Genomic DNA, 21,362 nt, shown 5'->3' on the forward strand with positions numbered 1-21,362 from the left:
TGGTTCACAATTTAGATCTCTGTGTTAGAGAAACATGGCTAATAAAGTCTTCTTTTTTCACCATTCCCTTAATAATGGGGAATGAAAAATTATGACCTTTCAAGTCATGTAATTACAAATTTCTAAATGAACCATTTAGAATTTCTCTTCTAAGGATGCAAATTAGTAATCAGTTGCTTTGCAGTGTAATACAGGCCCATGAGGTTATATTTATATGTATAATAAAAGGTTTATGATAATGACAGAGTAGAAAATTATACCATAAATCACATTTTCCTTCTTAAAAGGTAGCAAATTAAATATGCAAATATTTCCAACTAAGATTCACAAAAGACGCTATCTTGAAGTATTTATGTAAAACACGGACCCATTTCACCTACTCATTGTAGTTAAGGTTTAATTTTAGATTATAAGTGTGTTTTGAGGGGACAGATGCATTCTGTTTTTCCCAGTGACTTATGTGTTATTACAGTATTCATGCTTAAAGGATGTCCAGATAAAATAAAAATGTGTTCATCATTCCAATAATAGACTCCGCTTCCCATATCACCAGTCCATGTAGAACAATATTCAAATATTGCCATACTTTGGCCATCACCATATTAACTTCCCTTCTTTAAATTTGATTGTCTTTCAAATTCTACATTTAATTCACACAGATCTCAGCTTGCTTAATTTATATAATAAAGCATGCTTTTTTTTTTTTTAACCTTAAACATTTCTATTTCCCTTTTCTCTGGTAAGACTTATATAACCTTTTAAAATCATTTTGGAAGACTTCTGTTAGGCTAATAACTTCAGTAATGTTGCTAGTCACCATTGCTACTTTCGTTTTTTGTTCTTCTAAAATAGTGTAACTGACTAGCAGAGGACAGTTAAACATCACTCCAGGTTCTGCTAACAGGGGATACTTTGAACACTTCAAATAGTGGTTACTTAAACATTAATAAGGGTATTTTTTCAACACACACATTTCGTTAACTAAAAAGCCTATTATGTAAGTATATCCAAATACATGGGTATTTGTCAGCCCATAGAGAAAAAACACTGAATATTTTAATTACTAGCATATTGTAAGAGATGTACTTTTTTTAAAGGAGTAGTAAGAAATCCCTTATGCTGCATACAATATGCAATGTTATATGATATATATCTAACACCCATAAAGGTAATTATCATGTGGATATTTTAAAACAGGCGTTTTAAATGGGATGGGCACAGTGACTCACACCTGTAATCCCAACACTTTGGGAACCTGAGACAGGCGGATCACTTGAGGTCAGGAGTTCAATATGAGCCTGGCAACATTTAGCAGAGATGGCGAAACCCCATCTCTACTAAAAATACAAAAATCAGTTGGGCATGGTGGCGCATGCCTGTAATCCCAGATACTCGGGAGGCTGAGGTGGGAGAATCACTTAAACCCAGGAGACAGAAGTTGCAGTGAGCCAAGATCATGCCACTGTACTCCAGTCTGAGTGACAGAGCGAGAGATTCTGTCTCAAAAAAAAGAAAAAAGACATGCATTATTATGGACATGCAACAGAAATAAAACATATAATGAAAATTGGACTGTAAATTTCTAATTCCCACATAACATAAATGGTCATCAGTGGTTTAAAGTGATTTATAAAGTTCATGGAAAAATTATCTGAGTCATTAATTGTAATAGTTATCAGCCTGTTCTTCACTCATAGCCTACCAGATTTGGGTATACTTTAGTCCAAAATAAAGTCCAACTTTAGAAATCTGTGCATTTCAAAGTTGGACTTTATTTTGTTTATTACCACCAAAGCATGGAGTCACGTGATAACCATGAAATAGCACAGTCAATGCTCTTTAATGATAACCAGGGCCATGGTAGAGCTGAGAAATTGGAATCTGTGCAAGAGTGGAGGATTTGGGGACGGTATTTTAGCATCAAAGTGTTCTGCTCTGTTCGTCTTTGGAAGAAACCTGCCGTCTCTGTGTCTTCACAGGCGAGGAACTGTGCTCAGAACGTAAACAAGGCTGCACCTTGGACTGTCCCTTCGGTTTCCTAACTGATGCCCAAAACTGTGAGATCTGTGAGTGCCGCCCAAGGCCCAAGAAGTGCAGACCCATAATCTGTGACAAGTATTGTCCACTTGGATTGCTGTATGTATTTCTTAATTCAGAAAAGCTATTATGAAGTGCAACTTGGCGAAATGTTTCTACGCATTTGATTTTATATGTTGTTTGTGAATTAATCTATGATGTATTGAGCCCAGAATGTCTATACTTGTTAGGTGATTCAGAAAGTGCGGAAAAGGTTGTATCTCCAAAGAAAAGAATCAGATTTAACTCTTATTTTTTGTGGAGGTGGGCCAGACACACCCTTTGTGCCTGTTGTGTGAGACTTTCCCATAGCAGAGTCCTTTAGACACTGCTGGTGAGATTAGGAGATGGAATTGTGAGGGCCCGGTGTTGGAAATGCTACAGCCCTTCACACCTGTCCCAGGGTCTGTTTGTGATCATTTAGTTAACGCATACTCTAAGATCAATTGAAGACCAACCCCCACTCACTTGAAATATAATGCATCTTTATCTGCCATGCCTAGGCGTCTCACCTTGGAACTAGTCAGCGTTTCATATTTTTTTCTTTATCTAGTGTTAGATTTTATGAATTTTCTTAGAGATAAGGGTCATGACTTTTGTTTTTTTAATACACCTTATTGAGTCAAACTCCATGAGAATCTAGATTATTCCAGTGGGAGAGGGCGGAAATAGACACTTCATATTTGTTTCTTTAGTGTTTGTATAAGCACCTGTATTTGCCTTTATATCAAGTTGATACCTTTAGAAAAATCACCTTAATTTATATTTTTTCCTTTGCTGTCTTTCATTTCAATCTGTCTTTCCAACTTGGTATATTTATGTGAGTGTATGTGAGTGCTAGAAATTTTTTTTTTTTTTTTTTTTTTTTTTTTTTAAGGCAGGGTATTGCTCTGTCACCTAGGCCGTAGTACAGTGGCACAAGCATGGCTCACTGCAGCCTCAACCTCCCAGGCTGTCAATCCTCCCAGCTCAGCCTCAGCCTCCCAAGTAGCTGGGACTAGAGGCATGTGCCACCATGCTCAGCTAATTTTTGTATTTTTTGGTGAGATGGGGTTTCACCATATTTCCCAGGCTGATCTGGAACTCCTGGCTCAAGCAATCAGCCTGCCTCGGCCTTCCAAAGTGCTGGATTACAGGCATGAGCCACTGTGCCCAGCCTAGTACTAGTAATTATAAGGGACTTAGACCCATCATCTCTTCTAATCTTCTGTCAGTCATCCTTTTCATTCTTCCTTTAAAAATTCTAGTTTAGGGAGAGGTCTTCTTTCTAATTTTCATTGGATAATTAAATTGGAAACATTGTTCCTTAAAATTCCCCAGATAAAATAATGAATCATCATCATTCTTAATCCTAAAATATGAATATGATGCCAATAAGAGTATTATTTCTTAACCTAACTGCTAATGTAAAATGAAGTAGTATTACCACAATAGTAGCTGCAACCACTTGCTACAGTATCATGACAGTTCAGAATCAAGGCTTTGTTCAAATCCACCCGTCATCTTGGAGAAAAATCTCTTAGATGATTGTAAATTTCACTTTGTATTCCTGCGGGCACATTCAGGGAGGACCCAGTTGGACACCTTGGACAACTGAATATTATACTGGCTAGAACACATGTTTTAAGGACACACACCAAAAGAGAATTCCTGGCCAGACACCACGTGGGAGTGTCAAGATGAAGGCAGCAGTTGGTGCCCCTTTTATGTAACCTTCTGACTAAAGAATTACTTTATGCATGCAGCAGATACTTCCAGAAAGGAGGGAGGGAGGGATAGATAGATGGATGGATCAGTAGGTGGGTGGGTGGGTGCATGGATGGATGGACTGATGGACGGATGGATGGATGGATGGATGGATGGATGGATGGATGGATGGATGGAGAAACAAATGAATAAACAGATAAACCAACAAAATCTCCTTCAGTTTCCTATTCATGGAGTTTCACATTCATCTTTTTACTGTGGTGTACCACTCTCCCTAATTAAATCAACAGTCATGTCATTGGATTCTGAGAGCCACATCCTAGAAGCGCACAAGTGCTTGGGCAACTCTCAGCCTTGGTTATGAGTGAGTGGTGGTCATGGCCACAGGGTGCTAACTACCCATACCCCAGGAGTCTTTGAGAGCAAAAGTCAAGTCATTCTGTTTAATAGCAATATCACTTTATTGACCCTTGGTCTGAGTGCTTGGGCATCATTTGAGACTTTCTGATTTTCTAACCTCTGACAAAATTTTAATTACCCAGGAAGAATAAGCACGGCTGTGACATCTGCCGCTGTAAGAAATGTCCAGAGCTGTCATGCAGTAAGATCTGCCCCTTGGGTTTCCAGCAGGACAGTCACGGCTGTCTTATCTGCAAGTGCAGAGGTAAGTGTGTACACATGGCCCTTCCCCCTCAAAGCAGCCAGGGGCACCGAAACAAAGAACAGAAGGACATCCTGTAAATGAAATGGTTTCGGTGATTGCTGCCTATTCTGACACAAATGTCAGTCTCTGTGGGACCATCCCACAGGACTCCATTTTCCTTTCACTTTTATGAAGTAAAAGCTTAGAACAGAATGTAAAGTAAGCATATGATGGACAAGCACATTGACTAAATTAATCACTTCCTAGCTCTTTTTACTCCTATCGGGAACTTTAGCCTAAAGCACAATTATCTCAACCTCTATAGAGTCTCTCTCTGTTCAGGAGTAAGATCCATAAAATTGCAACAGTAAATATCCCCATTTCAAAGTTCTAGAGGGTGGGTATAGCTCAAAAGTTAGCTCCTGTATTTCCAGAAAACAGTTTTCCATGAGAATTTAGCCTTTGGCTGAATAAGCACATGCCAGCTCACAGCTGTGAAGAAGCACAGAGCCCAGGTATCCCTGCTGCTTGAGGCTTCTCCAGGGAGATTCCTGAAGCCACTGAGCATGCGCCCTGACCGCTGTTTCTGCCCTTACCCCAGCTCCATCCCTGCTGCCTGTCCCTGTATGTTGTACTTGTCAGCATGATCCACAGATTAAACTATAAAAGATTCCTAAACTTTGTTTTACGATTTTTCAAAACTGGACAGTTACCACCTTAATGGTGTTTCTAAGGGGTTGGAGTAAACAAAAATCTAGTCACTGTTTTAATTGTTCTGCTGAACAAACTCTGTTATTTGCAAGGGGCCCAGGATGTCCTCATTGGTTGAAGCTTCTAGAACGATTATTCTGAATACATTCAACATATATGTAACATTTGTTATAAAATCAGTGCTTGTTTGTTGTATAAAATATGAGAAAGTAAAGTAGAAGAAATAAAAAATCAGCGATCATCCTACCAATTGGAGAGAAACTATTTGCAGGTTTTTTCCTCCTTTTTCAAAATTGAGAGCATATTGACTTAAATTCTTTTCATGAACATGTCCCATGTCACAAACTATCCTGTGTAGACATAATTGTTGGTGGCCAGGGTCCAGTCCATGTACAGACTCCGCAGGCTGTTTCTCCTATGCAGTAGCCACTTCTTTACCAGGCTGCCTTCTGTCTGTCCAGAGGTCTCTGCTTCAGCTGGGCCACCCATCCTGTCGGGCACTTGTCTCACCGTGGATGGCCATCATCATAAAAATGAGGAGAGCTGGCATGATGGGTGCCGGGAATGCTACTGTCTCAATGGACGGGAAATGTGTGCCCTGATCACCTGCCCGGTGCCTGCCTGTGGCAACCCCACCATTCACCCTGGACAGTGCTGCCCATCATGTGCAGGTAAAAGCTGGCTGCCAGCTGTGTGCTCCATAAGCAAATGACTTCTGCCTTGCAGGGGCCTAGACACATTTGTAACTCTGGGGAGGTTGGAGGGGACGACCCCTGGTACACTTTTCAGCACTGCATGGTTTTTGTCAACAACCACCACAGAATGGTCCGGGCACTATCAGTGAAGAACCAAAGACCAGAGAAAATTCTAACGTTATAGATAAACAAGTCTCCTTTTTGAATGATTGACTCGGTTATATAAGGTCTTCGGATTACATTTTTGTAAAGGTTTGTGGGCTGATGTACTTACATTCCAGCTTTCCATTTTATTGATAGCATATTAAGTCTGAATGTCCTCATTAATTTGAGGGAATTGGTGCTAGTTTTATCCCATAAAACCTTATCACATATAAAGTAATGTTTGAGAGGGAGAAACTTATTGAAGTCTGTGGCTATTGTTCTTTTTTAAATTAGTGGACATGTGTCACTCTTGCCAAATGAAAAGATTTAGAGTTAACACACATCCAAAACACTTAAAATCATAATCACGGTAATCAAGATAAGTTACTGGAAAGCCAGAACAGATTTGTATAATTCAGGGGGATCTGAATTATGATTGTCAATAACAGTAATTATAACCATAAACCTCATCTAGTACCTTTTATCCAAAGAGCTCAACACAGTCTTATGTCTATTATTTCCCTCTCTGTGCAGGCCACTTTGAGTTAGGGAAAACCACACTGAGGCAGTTTCTCATTTGGAAAACAGACACAGAAAGATGGACTTTCTTACCCAGAGTAAAATAGTATGTCTGCCGAAAGGCCTGGGAAAAATGAAGTCTCTCAAATCTTGTATCAGATTTCTTTCAAAGTTAAGTCTACTATCAGATTTTGGAGTATGATTGTTTTTCCTCTGGTCAGTCCTGGTCCTGTATCTCCCTGTGCATGAGTCCACCTGTGCAAAAGGTGTAGCTGGGAACCTGAGGCCTGGTCCTTTTGCAACAAGACTAGCCTGGGAGGGAAGTTGACCTTGTTCGCATAATGGTCAGCGAGTCAGGGAGAGGGACACCTAAGTCCCTTTCAGCTCTGAGATTCTGCACAGCTCAATAGCTACAGTATCAGAGTGACAGGCAGCTCCCATACCTTGTAGAAAACCAGATTACAATGCAGAAGAGATGACTCTTTATTTTGTTTTGCTTCCCTGTAGTTCAGTTAGAGGTATTCCATATCAAAACTCTTTCCTTTTTTCCCGTATTTTGCTAGTTAAATATGAAAAACTTCTAGAGTCCCCTGCATAAGAAGGTAAATGAGGACTTTAATATGATAGAACTTTGTATTGACTCTTTGGGGAGGGAAAAGTCATGTGTTTGCATGGAGACCCCTGCTTTAATTATAGATGTGAATGCATAGAGGAGGGATTTGTACCTGGGTCTTCGCTAAACGTCCTCAATGAAGAATTCTAACAGCTAGACTGGTAGAAATGCAAAGACATTAAGAATAGATAATTGACCTAAGAGCTGAAAATGAGTAGAACCAGAAAGATCTTTCTCTATTACAGTGTCGTGGAAAGTTCTTACGTAAGCACACGTGAAGTTGTTGTTAATACCTTATTGTGGGTATGTCAACATCTGGATATACGTGTATGAAAACACATTTATGTATATGGATGTGTAGAGGTAAATTTTTTTCACAAACCTTTAGCATGTTGCCATATAAGGCTCCTTCTGAGTAGAGACTCCAGAGCTGTTGCATTCACGGACTCCTACTTTAAAGAATATTTTTCTCCCCTCTTCATTCCAAGATCAGCTGTTTTTCTTCTTGGGGTACAGGAGCATCTCCTGAACTCTTCTAATGAATATTTACTAAATGATATCGTCTCTGAGATTTTCTGTCTTCCATACTCTCTACCTTTGAGTTTATCTTTTGTCTCCATGTCTCTGGCCCCTCTTGTGTTTTGCCTTGAGGCACATCGTGTGGCAAAAAGGTGAGCAAGAAAGCATACCTACAAACACACACATCAGATTTCCTCTGACCACTTCCATACATGTCAGCATTTAACAAGGCAGTAATTGTCAGTCCTCTCTAAGCCCTTTTTGAAAGCAGTAAGGGAGGCTTTTGCTTGTGTTGATACTCTTTGGGACTTTTGTTTCTCTGTAAACCACAAATGCACATTTACCATATTGTTCAGCACAGTTTTCACTGTAATCATCTTCCTCTCTGTTGTTCTTATACTGGAAAGTTGGTTACAGTTGCTTGTGAATGTAAGCATGGATTGATGAATATCAGTTTTCTGTGATATGTACCTGGGTCTAAGTTCCAGCCTTTTTAGTAATTCCCTTGAGACGAAGCTGTATTAGAAGTTTTTACTCCCTTAACTGGAAATCAGCCCACATCACTTAATTTCATTAGTATTGTTGACTCTCATGCTAACCACCACTTTGAAAATCATAGCCCCAATTCACTCTTAAGGAGATTTCAGCTCTGAGCATCTCTGCATATATGGACCCGTAATGGGGCGTGACTTCCACCGAGCTCCAAGCATGAGCTAGCCATGATGTCTCCAGACTATTTCTTGGCGGGATTCAACACTGTCAACACCTTCTGGAAGTGCTTGTTGTATTTGGATTACGTGACTATGGTTAATGTCTTCATACTTCTCATTTCCCCAGAAAAACTTAAGGGCAACTCCCAGCCCCTCTTCAGACATTTTCAACATTAAATTCCCTCTCTATCAGTGTCATCTCTCCAAGAGACCAAAACTACCTCTCCTCTGGGGCAGGAAATGATAGTTATCACCAGCCTTCCAGCATTTACCTCTCTTGATGATGATGTTGCCAAACACATGTTTAGTCTCAGGTGAGGGTTTTCAGACTGTTAATTCTACGGGAGCATTCCTGCTCAGTTTGCTGGCCGCTGGTTTAGATTGGGGTGTGGCCTGCTTGACATCAGGATGTATTTCCAAGCATAAAAGTACTCAGGATCCCAGAAATAATAAAGCAGATAGGACATCGATCATTTGGATGTTTTATTTAATCTGGATACATATCCATGATCCAAACAACCATAGACTTGGGTTGCAGTTTCCCTTGTCTCTCCCTGAGCTCTCAGTTTCCTCGTGCGTAAAATAAGGTGACTGTAAGGAATAAAGGAAATAACACATGTAAAGTGCTTAGCATGAAAATAACTGAACCATAGCAAGTATTCCGTAAATGAGAGATCTGAATTCGAGACAATCCTGCACATTCACAGAAATGCCTGAAGAGGCCCCTGTTCTCATCTCTAGAGTGGAAGTCCTCTCCCTGTAATTTAATGATCTTATTGAATTCTCTTATTACTGTTGACGGACTCAAACCACTCGAACCTCACATCCTAATATTAGCTCTTTTGCCATTGTCTTCTGTTTCCATGCATGGAATATTTTCTTCACTATTCTCTTGATAAGAATAGAGTGAGATGCTCTTCAGAGTTTATCTTTTTTATCCCTTAAAGCAAACAGCACCAGGCTTTCAAGAGTTGGAAAGATTGCAGATGAATAATGTCTTGTGTTCTGATTTTGTGTCATTCCCCAGATGACTTTGTGGTACAGAAGCCAGAGCTCAGCACTCCCTCCATTTGCCACGCCCCTGGAGGAGAATACTTTGTGGAAGGAGAAACGTGGAACATTGACTCCTGTACTCAGTGCACCTGTCACAGCGGACGGGTGCTGTGTGAGACAGAGGTGTGCCCACCGCTGCTCTGCCGGAACCCCTCACGCACCCAGGATTCCTGCTGCCCACAGTGTACAGGTAAGCAGCGCCATGCCTCGTATATGCTTGGTGGGGAAGGATGCAGCTCTGGGTGTTGTCATTCTGTGGGACCCACAGGTCAGGGTGACCCCCATGTAGGAGTGTGCCAAACCGGTTATCGCATCAGGAATAGCTATCAGCCTGCTTCTTGCATGTATTCTCTTTACCAGCCACCTATTTATGCAGTCAATGTGCCTCATACCTGAGATCACTGTGAAACAAACAAGGAGACTGTTTATCTTGCCATTTATTTCCTTAACCCTACATCTCAAACTCAAGGAATATACCTAAGTAGAGATAGTTCCACCGCACTATCATAGCCCCAATTCACTCTTAAGGAGATTTCAGCTCTGAGCATCTCTGCATATATGGACCAAATGATTTTGTTAATGTGAAAAGTCATCTTTGTGTAACAAATGTGAAGAACAGTTATTGATAAATAATGTAAATAAAATTCTTTGAAAAATATAAGGGTGGTGAAGAGACCTTGAAATATGCATAATGCCACACCCTCAAACTTGGGATGATTAGTAAGTTAATACCAAAAAGCATTAAGTGAGTAGCACTGCACATGTATAACAAGTGCTATTATTTTCTACTTTTTATTTCTCAGATAATATGACCTTAGCAGGTAAATGTATGGCCATGAAACTTACTAGAAGGAAATTTGTCAAGATGTTAATCATAAGTTACTGGTTTTATATAACTTTAGTAGTACTTTTAATTAACAGTAGATGCGACTTTTTCAAAAGATATTTAAATATAAAATTACCAAGTTGACAGAACAACTAGTTTTCTTGTTGTTGCTTATTCTTCCCATATTTCAACTTAATAACCATTTACTTTCTAAACATATATTCGTAGAGCATTTCTGCTCAGCAAAACATAAACCCTTGTATTTTACTACTTTTTTTTACATTGGATTATCTGGTCAGCTTGCCAGAATCTGTTGTTCCATTATTATGTGCAGCATCATCAGTGTCTAAATTTTTTATAGGTTTATGTTGATGGCGTTTTTGGAATTGATCAGATGAACTTAGGCTGTTGCCATCATGCACGGCAGCCCAAGTATTATCGTTTTAGTACAGAATTGTTAATCTGAGAAGCTTAATTAGCACTACATCTTTTCTAGTATAAGAAATAGTTCATATGTGTTACATTTTTAGGATATGCATGACCTATCATTTCTGACTATGTTGTCATCACAATTTACTCAGATTCAAACCTTACTAATGTTTTTTGTTAATATATAGCAACGACTTTACTTACATCCCCTTAGTAGAAACCCCTTAGAGTGGTCTTTTCCTTGGTGATAATGGATTTATATCCATTTAGCTATTGAATTTACAGATATTTATAGAATGCCTGAATTGAGCTATGGGGATTCCAAGGTTAATGAAAACGGACATGACTGCTGTCCTGGAGCAATCGCCAAAAAAAGAGCCAAGCAATCCAATATTCCACATTAAGTCAATAATGATAAAGTAAGAAGTGTGCCTTGAGAGGGAGGATTCAAGAACATAGGCAATCCGGGAAACTAAAGCAGCAAATACCCCTAGTGCTGTTTGTGTTAGGATCTGAGTGGTGAACTTAGGGGTTGACTAAGGGAGTGGCACTGGGGGAGGAAATGCCTCCAGGACCACTGGCCCAAATTCATTGATGGGACACCTTACTGAACTCAGAGTTTCAACCCGTACAGAGAAGGAGAGCTACGTGGAGATGGAACCTCTGAGTATGCTAATGTGGGTGGCATGTGCAGAGGCCCAGGGGTTCTAGCCAAGCAAGGCGGTGGTATTCCTGCATCTCTTTCCATCTTTCCAAAGAACAGGCAGCCCCTCACGTGCCTGGCTTTGACTTCTCATTCATTAACTTAGGCCTGGATTTTTTTCTTTACCTATAACTAATGGATGTTTCTGGACTTTCTCATTCACAGTTGTATTGAGATACAAAAAAATAAAAAGCTTTAAAACTCAAATTATCAATTTCTTCCCATCACAGTAATTCTCAACAGTGGCATTGATAAGCAGCATATTACACATATAGAAAAATACCATCTCTAATCTTAGGACACTTGCATTCTAAAGTGGCCCAAAAGGCATAGCTCCACAGTGTGATAACAGCTTACGAAGGGTCGTATCCGTCATGCTGCTTCCATCTGTGGGATGCCCTGTCATTTCCTCTCTTCAGCTTTCCCTCTTCTCTGGCCTAGTTTAAAGCAAGGTCTGGTAAGGAAATGAGGAAAGACTGCACATCACTGCAAGTGAAGCTTATTTCACTAGCATACAAAAGGGAGAGGGTAAAATAGCACTTGTTTCTTTCCATAATGTTTAAAATTTTTTTCCTTTATTTTTAGAGTTGGAAAAAAGCATGGCAGAGAAGAGAGAGGGAGGTAGAAAATAAAAAGAATAAAGGAACACCAGTGAAAACACTGGTAAAGCTCAAATAAAGGAGTAAACATTTGGAAACAAGTGTAAAGAAGGGGGTCTAGAGCAGGAAAAATGAGAAAAGAGGCCCAAAGAAGGGAGATGTTATGGGTAAGATTCCAAAAAACAGTGTCGGTCAGGGTTGGATCAGGAACCTCCTGCCTGGTGGAGGAAACCTGCAGACTACCTCGGCTCCAGCCCTCATGCCATCACTGCCAGCATATGCTGATGCCCTCTGGGTTCTTTCCAGGCCTCGGTGAGAGCCCTGCAGATTCCAGGCTATTCACTTCACTGTCATTCCGTAGCTTCCTCACTGCTGTTCCTGCTTCCTCTTTTCAGTTTTTAGACACAAGGTTGGAAATGCTTGCATGAGCTAAGTTAACGTAAGTCACGAAAACCTCACGGAGATTTGCAGGGCCTATTGTGAACAAGAGGGTGTTGTCCTTATTTCTAGCCAAAGCAGAAGTTAGCACTGGTCAGTCTCTTGAGGAAGAAATTATCCCTAGACATACGTAACAACAAAAAGGTCATTGAGAAAGTCATCCTTTTATCTTGCCATCTCTAACCTATGTGGATGGGATCTGTGGAATCATATCTGAAATCAGACCTGGAGTACATATGGAGCCATGGAATGAATGGCTGTTCTTCAACTTATGCCTGCTGCCTTTGGGACTAGTCATAGGAGATACGGTTACCCAGTTTAAAGGAGAGGGTATGGGCCGATCCCATTATGCTGGCTTCTCTGTCTCTCGGAGAAGGTCCACAATGAAGTAACTGCCTTGGTCCTCAAAAAGGCCCTTTTGGTCACATCTTACTTACTGGCTGTAGGGTATATTCATGAGATGGATAGAAGGAAAAAGTGGCATGTGGAGCTTCTGGATCATGTGCTAACTACATGTCTCAGTTGTTTCTGGTTCTTGGCTAAAAATAAGAGTTCATGAAGTTGGTTCTGGGAAGAACAGACGACAACTCTTTCGATTGTGGACGCATTGAGAAAATGTGGCCCTCTTAGAGGTTTGCTAGGTAGGGCTGTCGTGGCTGTGTCTAGACTCTTGAGTGGTGAAGTTGATTGGAAGTGCTCTCTTATCAGTGGGATTATGACATTTCTAAACTAGAAACCACACCCACTTACATTTTCCTTTCTGATATCTCAGTCATATTGCTGCCTGAAGTTACAGTTTTCATTGATTTTAGTGGAAACCAATGCCCAAAGTGATATCTGGATTTTCTGGTGACATTTTCTATTGCAAGTTGTAAATAGATCTGGGGACTTTCAGGTCTCAGTCTTTAAATAGCAAAGAAACAGATGATTTGCACATGATTTTTCTGTGGTTGCATCCTTATGAATGATTGAGATTTCTTTCAGCCATTAATGTGAATTCCTGAGCATTGGAATGTTGCACATAGGTGGGTTTTGGTCGTCTGGTACAATGAAAATTTGTCTGAATATTGATTGGTCAAAACTGCATGTGGCCGCAAGTAAGAAAAAACCCAGCTACAATTTTTAAGTAAATAGAGGTTTATTTTACGTATATGACAAGACATTTGGAGGCAGATGTTTATCAGCATTGATTCAGTGGCTCAGTGGGGTCAAGGCCTTTCTCTTCTGATAGGGGTGTCACAGCCGTGATCAACACACTCCTATCAAGGCAGAAATAATGTGGAAGGATGATGGCAGAACATGTCTACCCTTCTTTGAAGAAAGTGAAAGCTTTCCCAGAAATCCCCTCATTAGCCATTAAGTCCTATTAGCTACAGCTAGATGATGGGGCCACCCCCATTTCAAGGGAGCCTAGGAAAGCAGGGAACAGGATTGTCCCATTTACTTACATGCATTGTAATCGAAGTCCTGGGACTACCCTAAAGAAAACCGAGACGGGCGGATCACGAGGTCAGGAGATCGAGACCATCCTGACTAACTAACACGGTGAAACCCCGTCTCTACTAAAAAATACAAAAAACTAGCCGGGCGAGGTGGCGGCGCCTGTAGTCCCAGCTACTCGGGAGGCTGAGGCAGGAGAATGGCGAGAACCCAGGAGGCGGAGCTTGCAGTGAGCCGAGATCGCGCCACTGCACTCCAGCCTGGGTGACAGAGCGAGACTCCGTCTCCAAAAAAAAAAAAAAAAAGAAAACCAGGATTGCATTAAGCTAATGAAGAAAGAGTAGTGGATGTTGCGTAAGCAACTAACAGAATAACTGTGACACCTCTTTTTTGATCTTTGTTATTTTGTTTAAAAATTTAAGACCCTTCCTGAATCAGCCTTTCTGATTTGTTACTGTGTCATTTATTCAAGGAGGCACCCAAAGCCATCATGACTGGGTGTGCTTTGAAACACACTATGTTGCATAGTTGCTGGCCAACAGCAGCATCTTTGCTGACCTATATGTTCATTTTTCCAGATCAACCTTTTCGGCCTTCCTTATCCCGTAATAACAGCGTACCTAATTACTGCAAAAATGATGAAGGGGATATATTCCTGGCAGCTGAGTCCTGGAAGCCTGACGTTTGTACCAGCTGCATTTGCATCGATAGCGTAATTAGCTGTTTCTCTGAGTCCTGCCCTTCCGTATCCTGCGAAAGACCTGTCTTGAGAAAAGGCCAGTGTTGTCCGTACTGCATAGGTAAGACCAAGAAAAAGACATCTTTGAACTGTTTTTTTTCCTGCTTGACATGTCACACAGACCCAGTGTAGCAACACTGAGCAGAAGAGAGGTATGGAAGATGTACTCCCAAGAGGAGGTGCCTTAAGAATGAAGAAATGAGGCCAGGCGCAGTGGCTCACGCCTGTTATCCCAGCACTTTGGGATGCCAAGGTGGGTGGATCACTTGAGGTCAGGAGTTCAAGACCAGCCTGGCCAAAATGATGAAGCCCCATCTCTACCAAAAATACAACAATTAGCTGGGTGTGGTGGTACACACCTGTAATCCCAGCTACTCCAGAGGCTGAGGCAGGAGAATCACTTGAACATGGGAGGCGGAGGTTACAGTGAGCCAAGATTGCACCACTGCACTCCAGCCTGGGTGACAGAGCAAGACTCCATCTCAAAAAAAAAAAAAAAGAAGAAGAAGAAGAATAAAGAAACGTTAACGTTCTCTGAGAATGTCATAATGTTATAGCACTGTCGTGTTCTGTCGGGCTCCTTTGCCAGTTCAGGGTTTTCAATTTCAGAACTCTTTCTCCAGCCTATTTTTTACAGTGTTTTGTTTTTTTTGTTTTGTTTTGTTTTTTTATAGACAGAGTCTCACTCTGTCACCCAGGCTGGAGTGCAGTGGCTCAATCTCAGCTCGCTGCAACCTCCTGGGTTCAAGCAGTTCTCCTGCCTCAGCCTCCCTAGTAGCTGGGATTACAGGTGCCTGCCACCTCGCCTAGCTAATTTTTGTATTTTAGTAGAGACAAGGACAGTGGTGTTTTTTTCCAGATAGAAACACCATGTCTCATATTAGAGTCCACTTAGTTTATAAAGCTTGCTGCTGCCTTGAGATCAACTAAATATGACATACTAATTTAATCTCCCAGTTGTTCCTGTCTTCTGGCACTTAATGGATTCTGTTTCAGGCACGTGGTTGTCCCTGTCAATGGCTAGGCACACAGAGTGAGGCCTGAGTAACTCTAGAGCCCTATCCTTCTTGTGACTCATGGTGGTGATGCATCTTTGTGAGCAGAGGATCTATGTATATTAGCACCTAACATTTGGGCCAAAACTAGTCCTATGGACATAAGCCAGATGCTGTTCTGAGGCCCAAAAGGTGAGACAGCTGGCAGTTCTATCAAGGACAGCCCCTGTTCCCTAGGCTTTCACTCTCTTTTAATGTTTTTGTATCCAGTAAAGCTCAAAGTCAAATGAAAGACGGTGACATGTTTCAATCAGATAGTGAACCTATAATCAGAGTAGCAAATGAAAAATTTTACAGTCTGTACTAATCACACATATTGTACATTTATTGTTGGAGATTTTGCATGTTTTCTAAACACAAGTCATTGCATATAGCTGGAGTGATAGATGGGGAATAAAGGAGATCTGGCTACAGAGTTTTGTGGCATTTCCCATAGATAAGCTGAGGAATGGCAGCCATAACTCAAGCTCATGAGGACATCTCCCTGTCCTTGTCTTGGAACCTCTGGCCACTAGACAGGGCCGCTCTGAGTCTTTTACTCTGCTTGTTGGTATGTGAGATGGAAATAGCTGTTCTTAGAAATTTTACACAGATTTTCTTACTGTAATGGTCAAAGAGTAATAAAAGTTCTGTTTTAAAAGCTAGATGGCCAAAGAGTAATAAAAGTGTCTGTTTTAAAAGCTAGACCCTCTTTTAATAGTTACCTTCCATATAATTTATTCTTCAAACCATGGTGCTTTTGAGAGTGAAAAGGGGGCTGTTAATAATTCTGATGGGACAATAGTCATAGATCAGGAGTGTCCCAAGCAAACTGTCCCTGCATTTTAACACCAGCTTCTCTGTGCTGCCCGTAAGCTTTCTAGCTTCTAAGAGAGCCAAAAATGTATCAAGGCATATATCCAATTTAGTGCCACTTACTTTTCAAAGGGCTGATCAAAATTCATGCAACAAAATGGCACTACATTTGGTGAGATCTAAATGAAAGCTACAACTAGGCTACTATTTAAGGCTGGGTAAGGGGGAAATATAGCCAATATTCCCATAGTTATATATCAAAACTTTTTTCTTTTAGCTTTTTAAGTTCAGAGGTACAAGTGCAGTAAAACTTCCATACTAAAGGAAATGGTTCACAAGTCAATCAGGGATACTTGTGTCATACTTGGGAAACCAGGGACCTGGAGGTCTGAGAATTCCATGTTACCTTCAGAGGAAAAACCTAACAGCAGATCTCTCACGTGTTGAAAATTCTCAGATTGTTTTGTGTAAATTTATTGTTGTGTTTTGCTACTTAATTGGTAAATTCGTAATTAGTAAATTATTCAACTAGTAAATTTGTTTTCATATGATAATCATCTCTCATAAAACCAATTTAAATTCAAATTTGTGAAGAGAAAATTCAAAATTATGAATAGAAACTTTGAAATCATAATATTCTTTAGTCTTCCTTTTTTTATTTTTTGCCTTCCTACTTTCTATTCCAATTCCTGCATCATTTAGATTATACATTCTTCATTGGTGTAGGAAAAAAAGGACCAGTTTGGCTCAAATTTATGATTTTGATTTTAAGTTGGACTGCAGCACTTTTGCTAAATTGTAGTTCATATGAGCTCATAGTGGTATAGTGGACATTTTGATTCTGATCTATCTCTCTCCACAACTCCCCTCCCTCTCCTAAACTGATGCATGTGTAATTTTATCATATAAACCTATGACTTACCTTCAGGGGACCATGTTGGGGAGACTTAACATTTAATGAACTATAACTGTGTGCCTTATTCTCTCGTTCATCTTAATAATTTATATGTGTTGTTGTGTTATTGAAATAGTCATTAAGCTCTCTTCTGTCTGCATCATATTTACTTTGCAAGTAGCCTTGTTAGACAGGCGTTCATCCTTTCTCTTCTATCCCTGCTGTGTCTAAACCTACGAAGTCAAGTTCACGACTATGATATACGGATTTCCTGTCTGACTCTCCAGTTTGCATTTGGGCTTGTTCTCTTATCAACTAAGAAGTCCTGACTTCCAGTCAGCTTGGTCCCTACATAAGGGTGCCAAGCCTGGCCAGCACAAGCCACCCAAAGGCAGTTGCCAGCTGTGCTTCATTGGCAGAGCCTTTATCACCATCCAGAGATCACTGAGCAAAGGAGAAACATGGAAACACGGTCAGGTGGCATGTCTTAAAGCACCCAGTTGTTTGTCCAGAGGGCACCAAAGACCAGTGCTTGCATTGTTTCCTGTTTTAGGCTTTCTCAGTTTTAACCCAGATTACCGTCTATTCTCAGGATCTTGTGTATCTCGCTGTTAGAATGTATAGACTATCTCACCCCAGCCTACAGTGCTGACCTCACCTTGGCTGTAGGGCTCTTCCGTGGATGAATGTTCTCCCTAATGAGTCAAATACAGATCTCTAAAAACCTCAAACTCACAATTAAGGGACCTCTTTCATTGGTGATCAAAAAAAAAAGTTTGCATGTGAAGTATCCTTTGTTCCTACTGTAAGAAAAATGAAAAGTGGTGATTCTACCAAAAGTAGTTTTCTGACTACAAGTATTTGTGTTCCTTTTGTTAAATTATCAATTCACTAATGTGCAATGATAATGCTTCTCTTTTGATGTGTGAGGGCCTCATATTATGTGTGCTAATTTAATAGGATATGTAATATAGACATAATTAATAGGATTGATGATTAATTCTGAAAAGTGAACAGCTTTGTCTAGTTTCTTATAATACCCATCATTAGGGAATTCATTCTTCTGCTAGAAAGAAACTAAGTAGTAATTACCCATTCATTTTAATGGAACATCTTCTGATTCCCTAATTGTTTTGTACTTTGGCTTTCTATGTAAATACATTCAAACTTAGATTTTATTCTCATAAGCTGACTATAATGAAGGCTTAAAGGATGAAGAACAAGAATCAAAAGTTGACAAGTATGAATCAGGTGGAGATAAAAGGTCTGAGGGAATTCTAATGGATGAAAAGAGATTTGATATGTGGTTCCTTGTAAACAGCAGATGCCTCTGTTAGGACATGCTTAGCCATGCAAGAGTGTACTGGTTTCTTTTTTTTTTTTTTTTTTTTTTTTTTTTTTTTTTTTTTTTTTTTTTTTTGAGACGGAGTCTCGCTCTGTCGCCCAGGCTGGAGTACATGATGGCCGGATCTCAGCTCACTGCAAGCTCCGCCTCCCGGGTTCACGCCATTCTCCTGCCTCAGCCTCCCGAGTAGCTGGGACTGCAGGAGCCTGCCTCCTCACCTGGCTAGTTTTTTGTATTTTTTAGTAGAGACGGGGTTTCACCGTGTAGGCCAGGATGGTCTCGATCTCCTGACCTCGTGATCCGCCCGTCTCAGCCTCCCAAAGTGCTGGGATTACAGGCTTGAGCCACCGCGCCCGGCAAGTATACTGGTTTCTAAAGCATCCCATGGCCATTTCACTGATTACATGTTACATGCCTTTCTCAAACCTTGCTAGAGCAAAAATTATTTCAGTGCTTCAATGAAGTCTTTATTTCATGACTTCAAGGAGGATAGCAGACAAGTACATTAGCAGCCCTTACACCACACCACTCATGTGCCTGTGGGGATACTCATATCTCCATATGAGCCCTGACCACATCACCCTTGCTCTGATGTTTGTGTTGGTGATGTTTCTGCCCATACTGAGTACCAGACTCTGGCAGCTTCTGGAGGGGGAGCCATGAGTCTTTCAGTAGAACCTCCCTGTGTCCAGGGGTCAGTCATTCCTGGTCAGATATTACAAAGAAAGAGTACAACTTTGATCATAAAGTCTATCTTAAGTTAATTTCCAAGATTTTCAGGCCCACTTCACTGCTGCATCATACCTGTTGGCTTTGGAAGTCAAGATGCTCAGGTATGTCCCCCAATTAACCCACTCTAGGTGATCAGGACTGATGTTGAATAAATAGCTCATGTGTTGGCCAAGTCTTAAGTGTTAGTAGGTAGAACATTGTTTTGAAAATTACGACTTGGCAAGTATTTGTTTGTAACTGTGTTATTTTAAAAGATATTTCAAGGTCAGATTTTTAAAGTCATTTGTTGGCTAGAAATTACTGAGCCAGTGTATCTTTCTCACTTCAGAAATTTGGGATGATAGTTTGTGTTTATTATATATAATATAAATATATATTTACTTATTTGTACATTATATAAAATAAATACAAGTGTATATGTGGCTCATAACTTCCATGTGAACTAAGTTGAAATGTTCTGATTACATGCCTTCTAATCATCTAGTATCATTGAAGTGTTTTTAAGTGTCATATATCTTTAAGGATCTGTGAAAATGAGTTCTATTATAGGTAGATGGTACACGAAAAATTTCTAACAGGTTGTATTAATACCTCTGTATGATTAGAAGTTGTCTATTCTTATATTTATGTATTTACTAATATTTAAAGTGGGACTTTCACATGGAGCTGGCCTAGCTTGTGTTGTACCTGTATTTCTTCTCAATTGGCTGTAATACTGTCACTGTATAGTACTCTTCTCCATAGTGATCTTCAACTAGCAAATGATTAAATAATCTTTAACCTTAGTAGGGAAATGTCTATACCTTATATCAAGTCAATCTATTATACATTATTCCTTTTGCTTAGATTCTGTTTATTTAAACATAACTCTGCTAAACTGGTATCTTAAGAGATATATAGCATCTCTTTGGAACATCTGTTGATCATTGTGTATTTAATTCAGCACAAGAGTCAAATATAGTAAATATTTAATTCAGGCATGTTTAAGCTATACAACCCATGAAACTTAATGTTATGCATTTTGAAACCATAATGATACGATACTGCCCACCGTCATTGGAACATTTTTCACTGCTGCTTCTCCAGTGTATTTTCTTAAAAGCTTCTGCACATTGGAAAGAGAACTTCCCTTGGAACCAGAGCATTATAATCACAGCTCTGTCACATTCTAGCTTTATGTCTTGGTGATCTGATGTAACCCTAGTTCAGTTTCCTCATCTATAAGATGGCAGTAATAATATTGTCCTGTGCTTCACAAAAGTGCCAAGAAAATTAAATGACATAATGTACATGTGCAAAAATACTTTATAAACAGTAAACACAATTTAAGTGTAGATAGATTCAGTAGAATTGCTGCTCTTGTAACACAGATTGCAGCTCATCTGAGTAATGTTATCAAATCAATTCTAGTATCTCACTGTTAAATGTAGCAGCTGGCTTTCTACAAGAGAAATGCCTGAATATAACATCTCAGTGATGAGCTTTTGAAGGCCAAGAATATCTCAGATAATGCTTCGGCAGTGTACCTCATCCTGCCTACTCTCATCTTAAAAAGCCCATGCCCCTTTGGTCACTCCATTGTAACCCAGGTAGAAACAGTGTGCTTTCTGTGGCTCAGCTGTGTTGTGACAGTGCCTTGCCCACAAACCGCACCATTCTTTCATACCTCTAGACATTATCAGAAGTGAGAAAATAGGGCTCATTTATTTTTGTTTATGTTGAGAGGCTAGTCCCATTTGAAGAGTCTGAACTTACTGTGCGTGATCCACTGTGATTCCTGGGAACAGAGTACGTGGCATTTATCATCAGGGCGCACCCTCATAGGGAGGAGACGTATACCTCCTGCACATTCTTCAGAGCCGTCAGTTGCCGTGGGCCCTACACGGAGGCCCAGGTTGTCACAGTTAGTGCTAAAAAGATTGAAACGAAAGATGAGAGGTGTGATTTAAAAGAAGGGGAAACAGGATGATTGTCTG

The 21,362-nt window shown here is 40.2% G+C and overlaps 2 protein-coding genes across 7 annotated transcripts in view; one reads left to right on the top strand and one right to left on the bottom strand.

The window, feature by feature from the left end:
• Positions 1-21,362, top strand: part of CRIM1 (cysteine rich transmembrane BMP regulator 1) — a 196,941-nt gene that overhangs the window by 153,748 nt on the left and 21,831 nt on the right. For all 4 annotated transcript variants that reach the window (XM_007970963.3, XM_007970962.3, XM_007970961.3 and 1 more), the window contains 5 exons: positions 1,980-2,136; positions 4,326-4,447; positions 5,599-5,808; positions 9,365-9,580; positions 14,404-14,625. In XM_007970963.3, the coding sequence (XP_007969154.1) occupies positions 1,980-2,136; positions 4,326-4,447; positions 5,599-5,808; positions 9,365-9,580; positions 14,404-14,625 (927 nt within the window). The remainder of the gene's footprint in view (positions 1-1,979; positions 2,137-4,325; positions 4,448-5,598; positions 5,809-9,364; positions 9,581-14,403; positions 14,626-21,362) is intronic.
• Positions 21,072-21,362, bottom strand: part of FEZ2 (fasciculation and elongation protein zeta 2) — a 67,615-nt gene continuing 67,324 nt past the window's right edge. For all 3 annotated transcript variants that reach the window (XR_005243297.2, XR_492472.3, XR_492471.3), the window contains one exon: positions 21,072-21,296. The gene's annotated coding sequence lies outside the window, so the exon portion shown is untranslated. The remainder of the gene's footprint in view (positions 21,297-21,362) is intronic.

Source organism: Chlorocebus sabaeus, chromosome 14 (assembly GCF_047675955.1).
Source record: "Chlorocebus sabaeus isolate Y175 chromosome 14, mChlSab1.0.hap1, whole genome shotgun sequence".
NCBI lineage: Eukaryota > Metazoa > Chordata > Mammalia > Primates > Cercopithecidae > Chlorocebus > Chlorocebus sabaeus.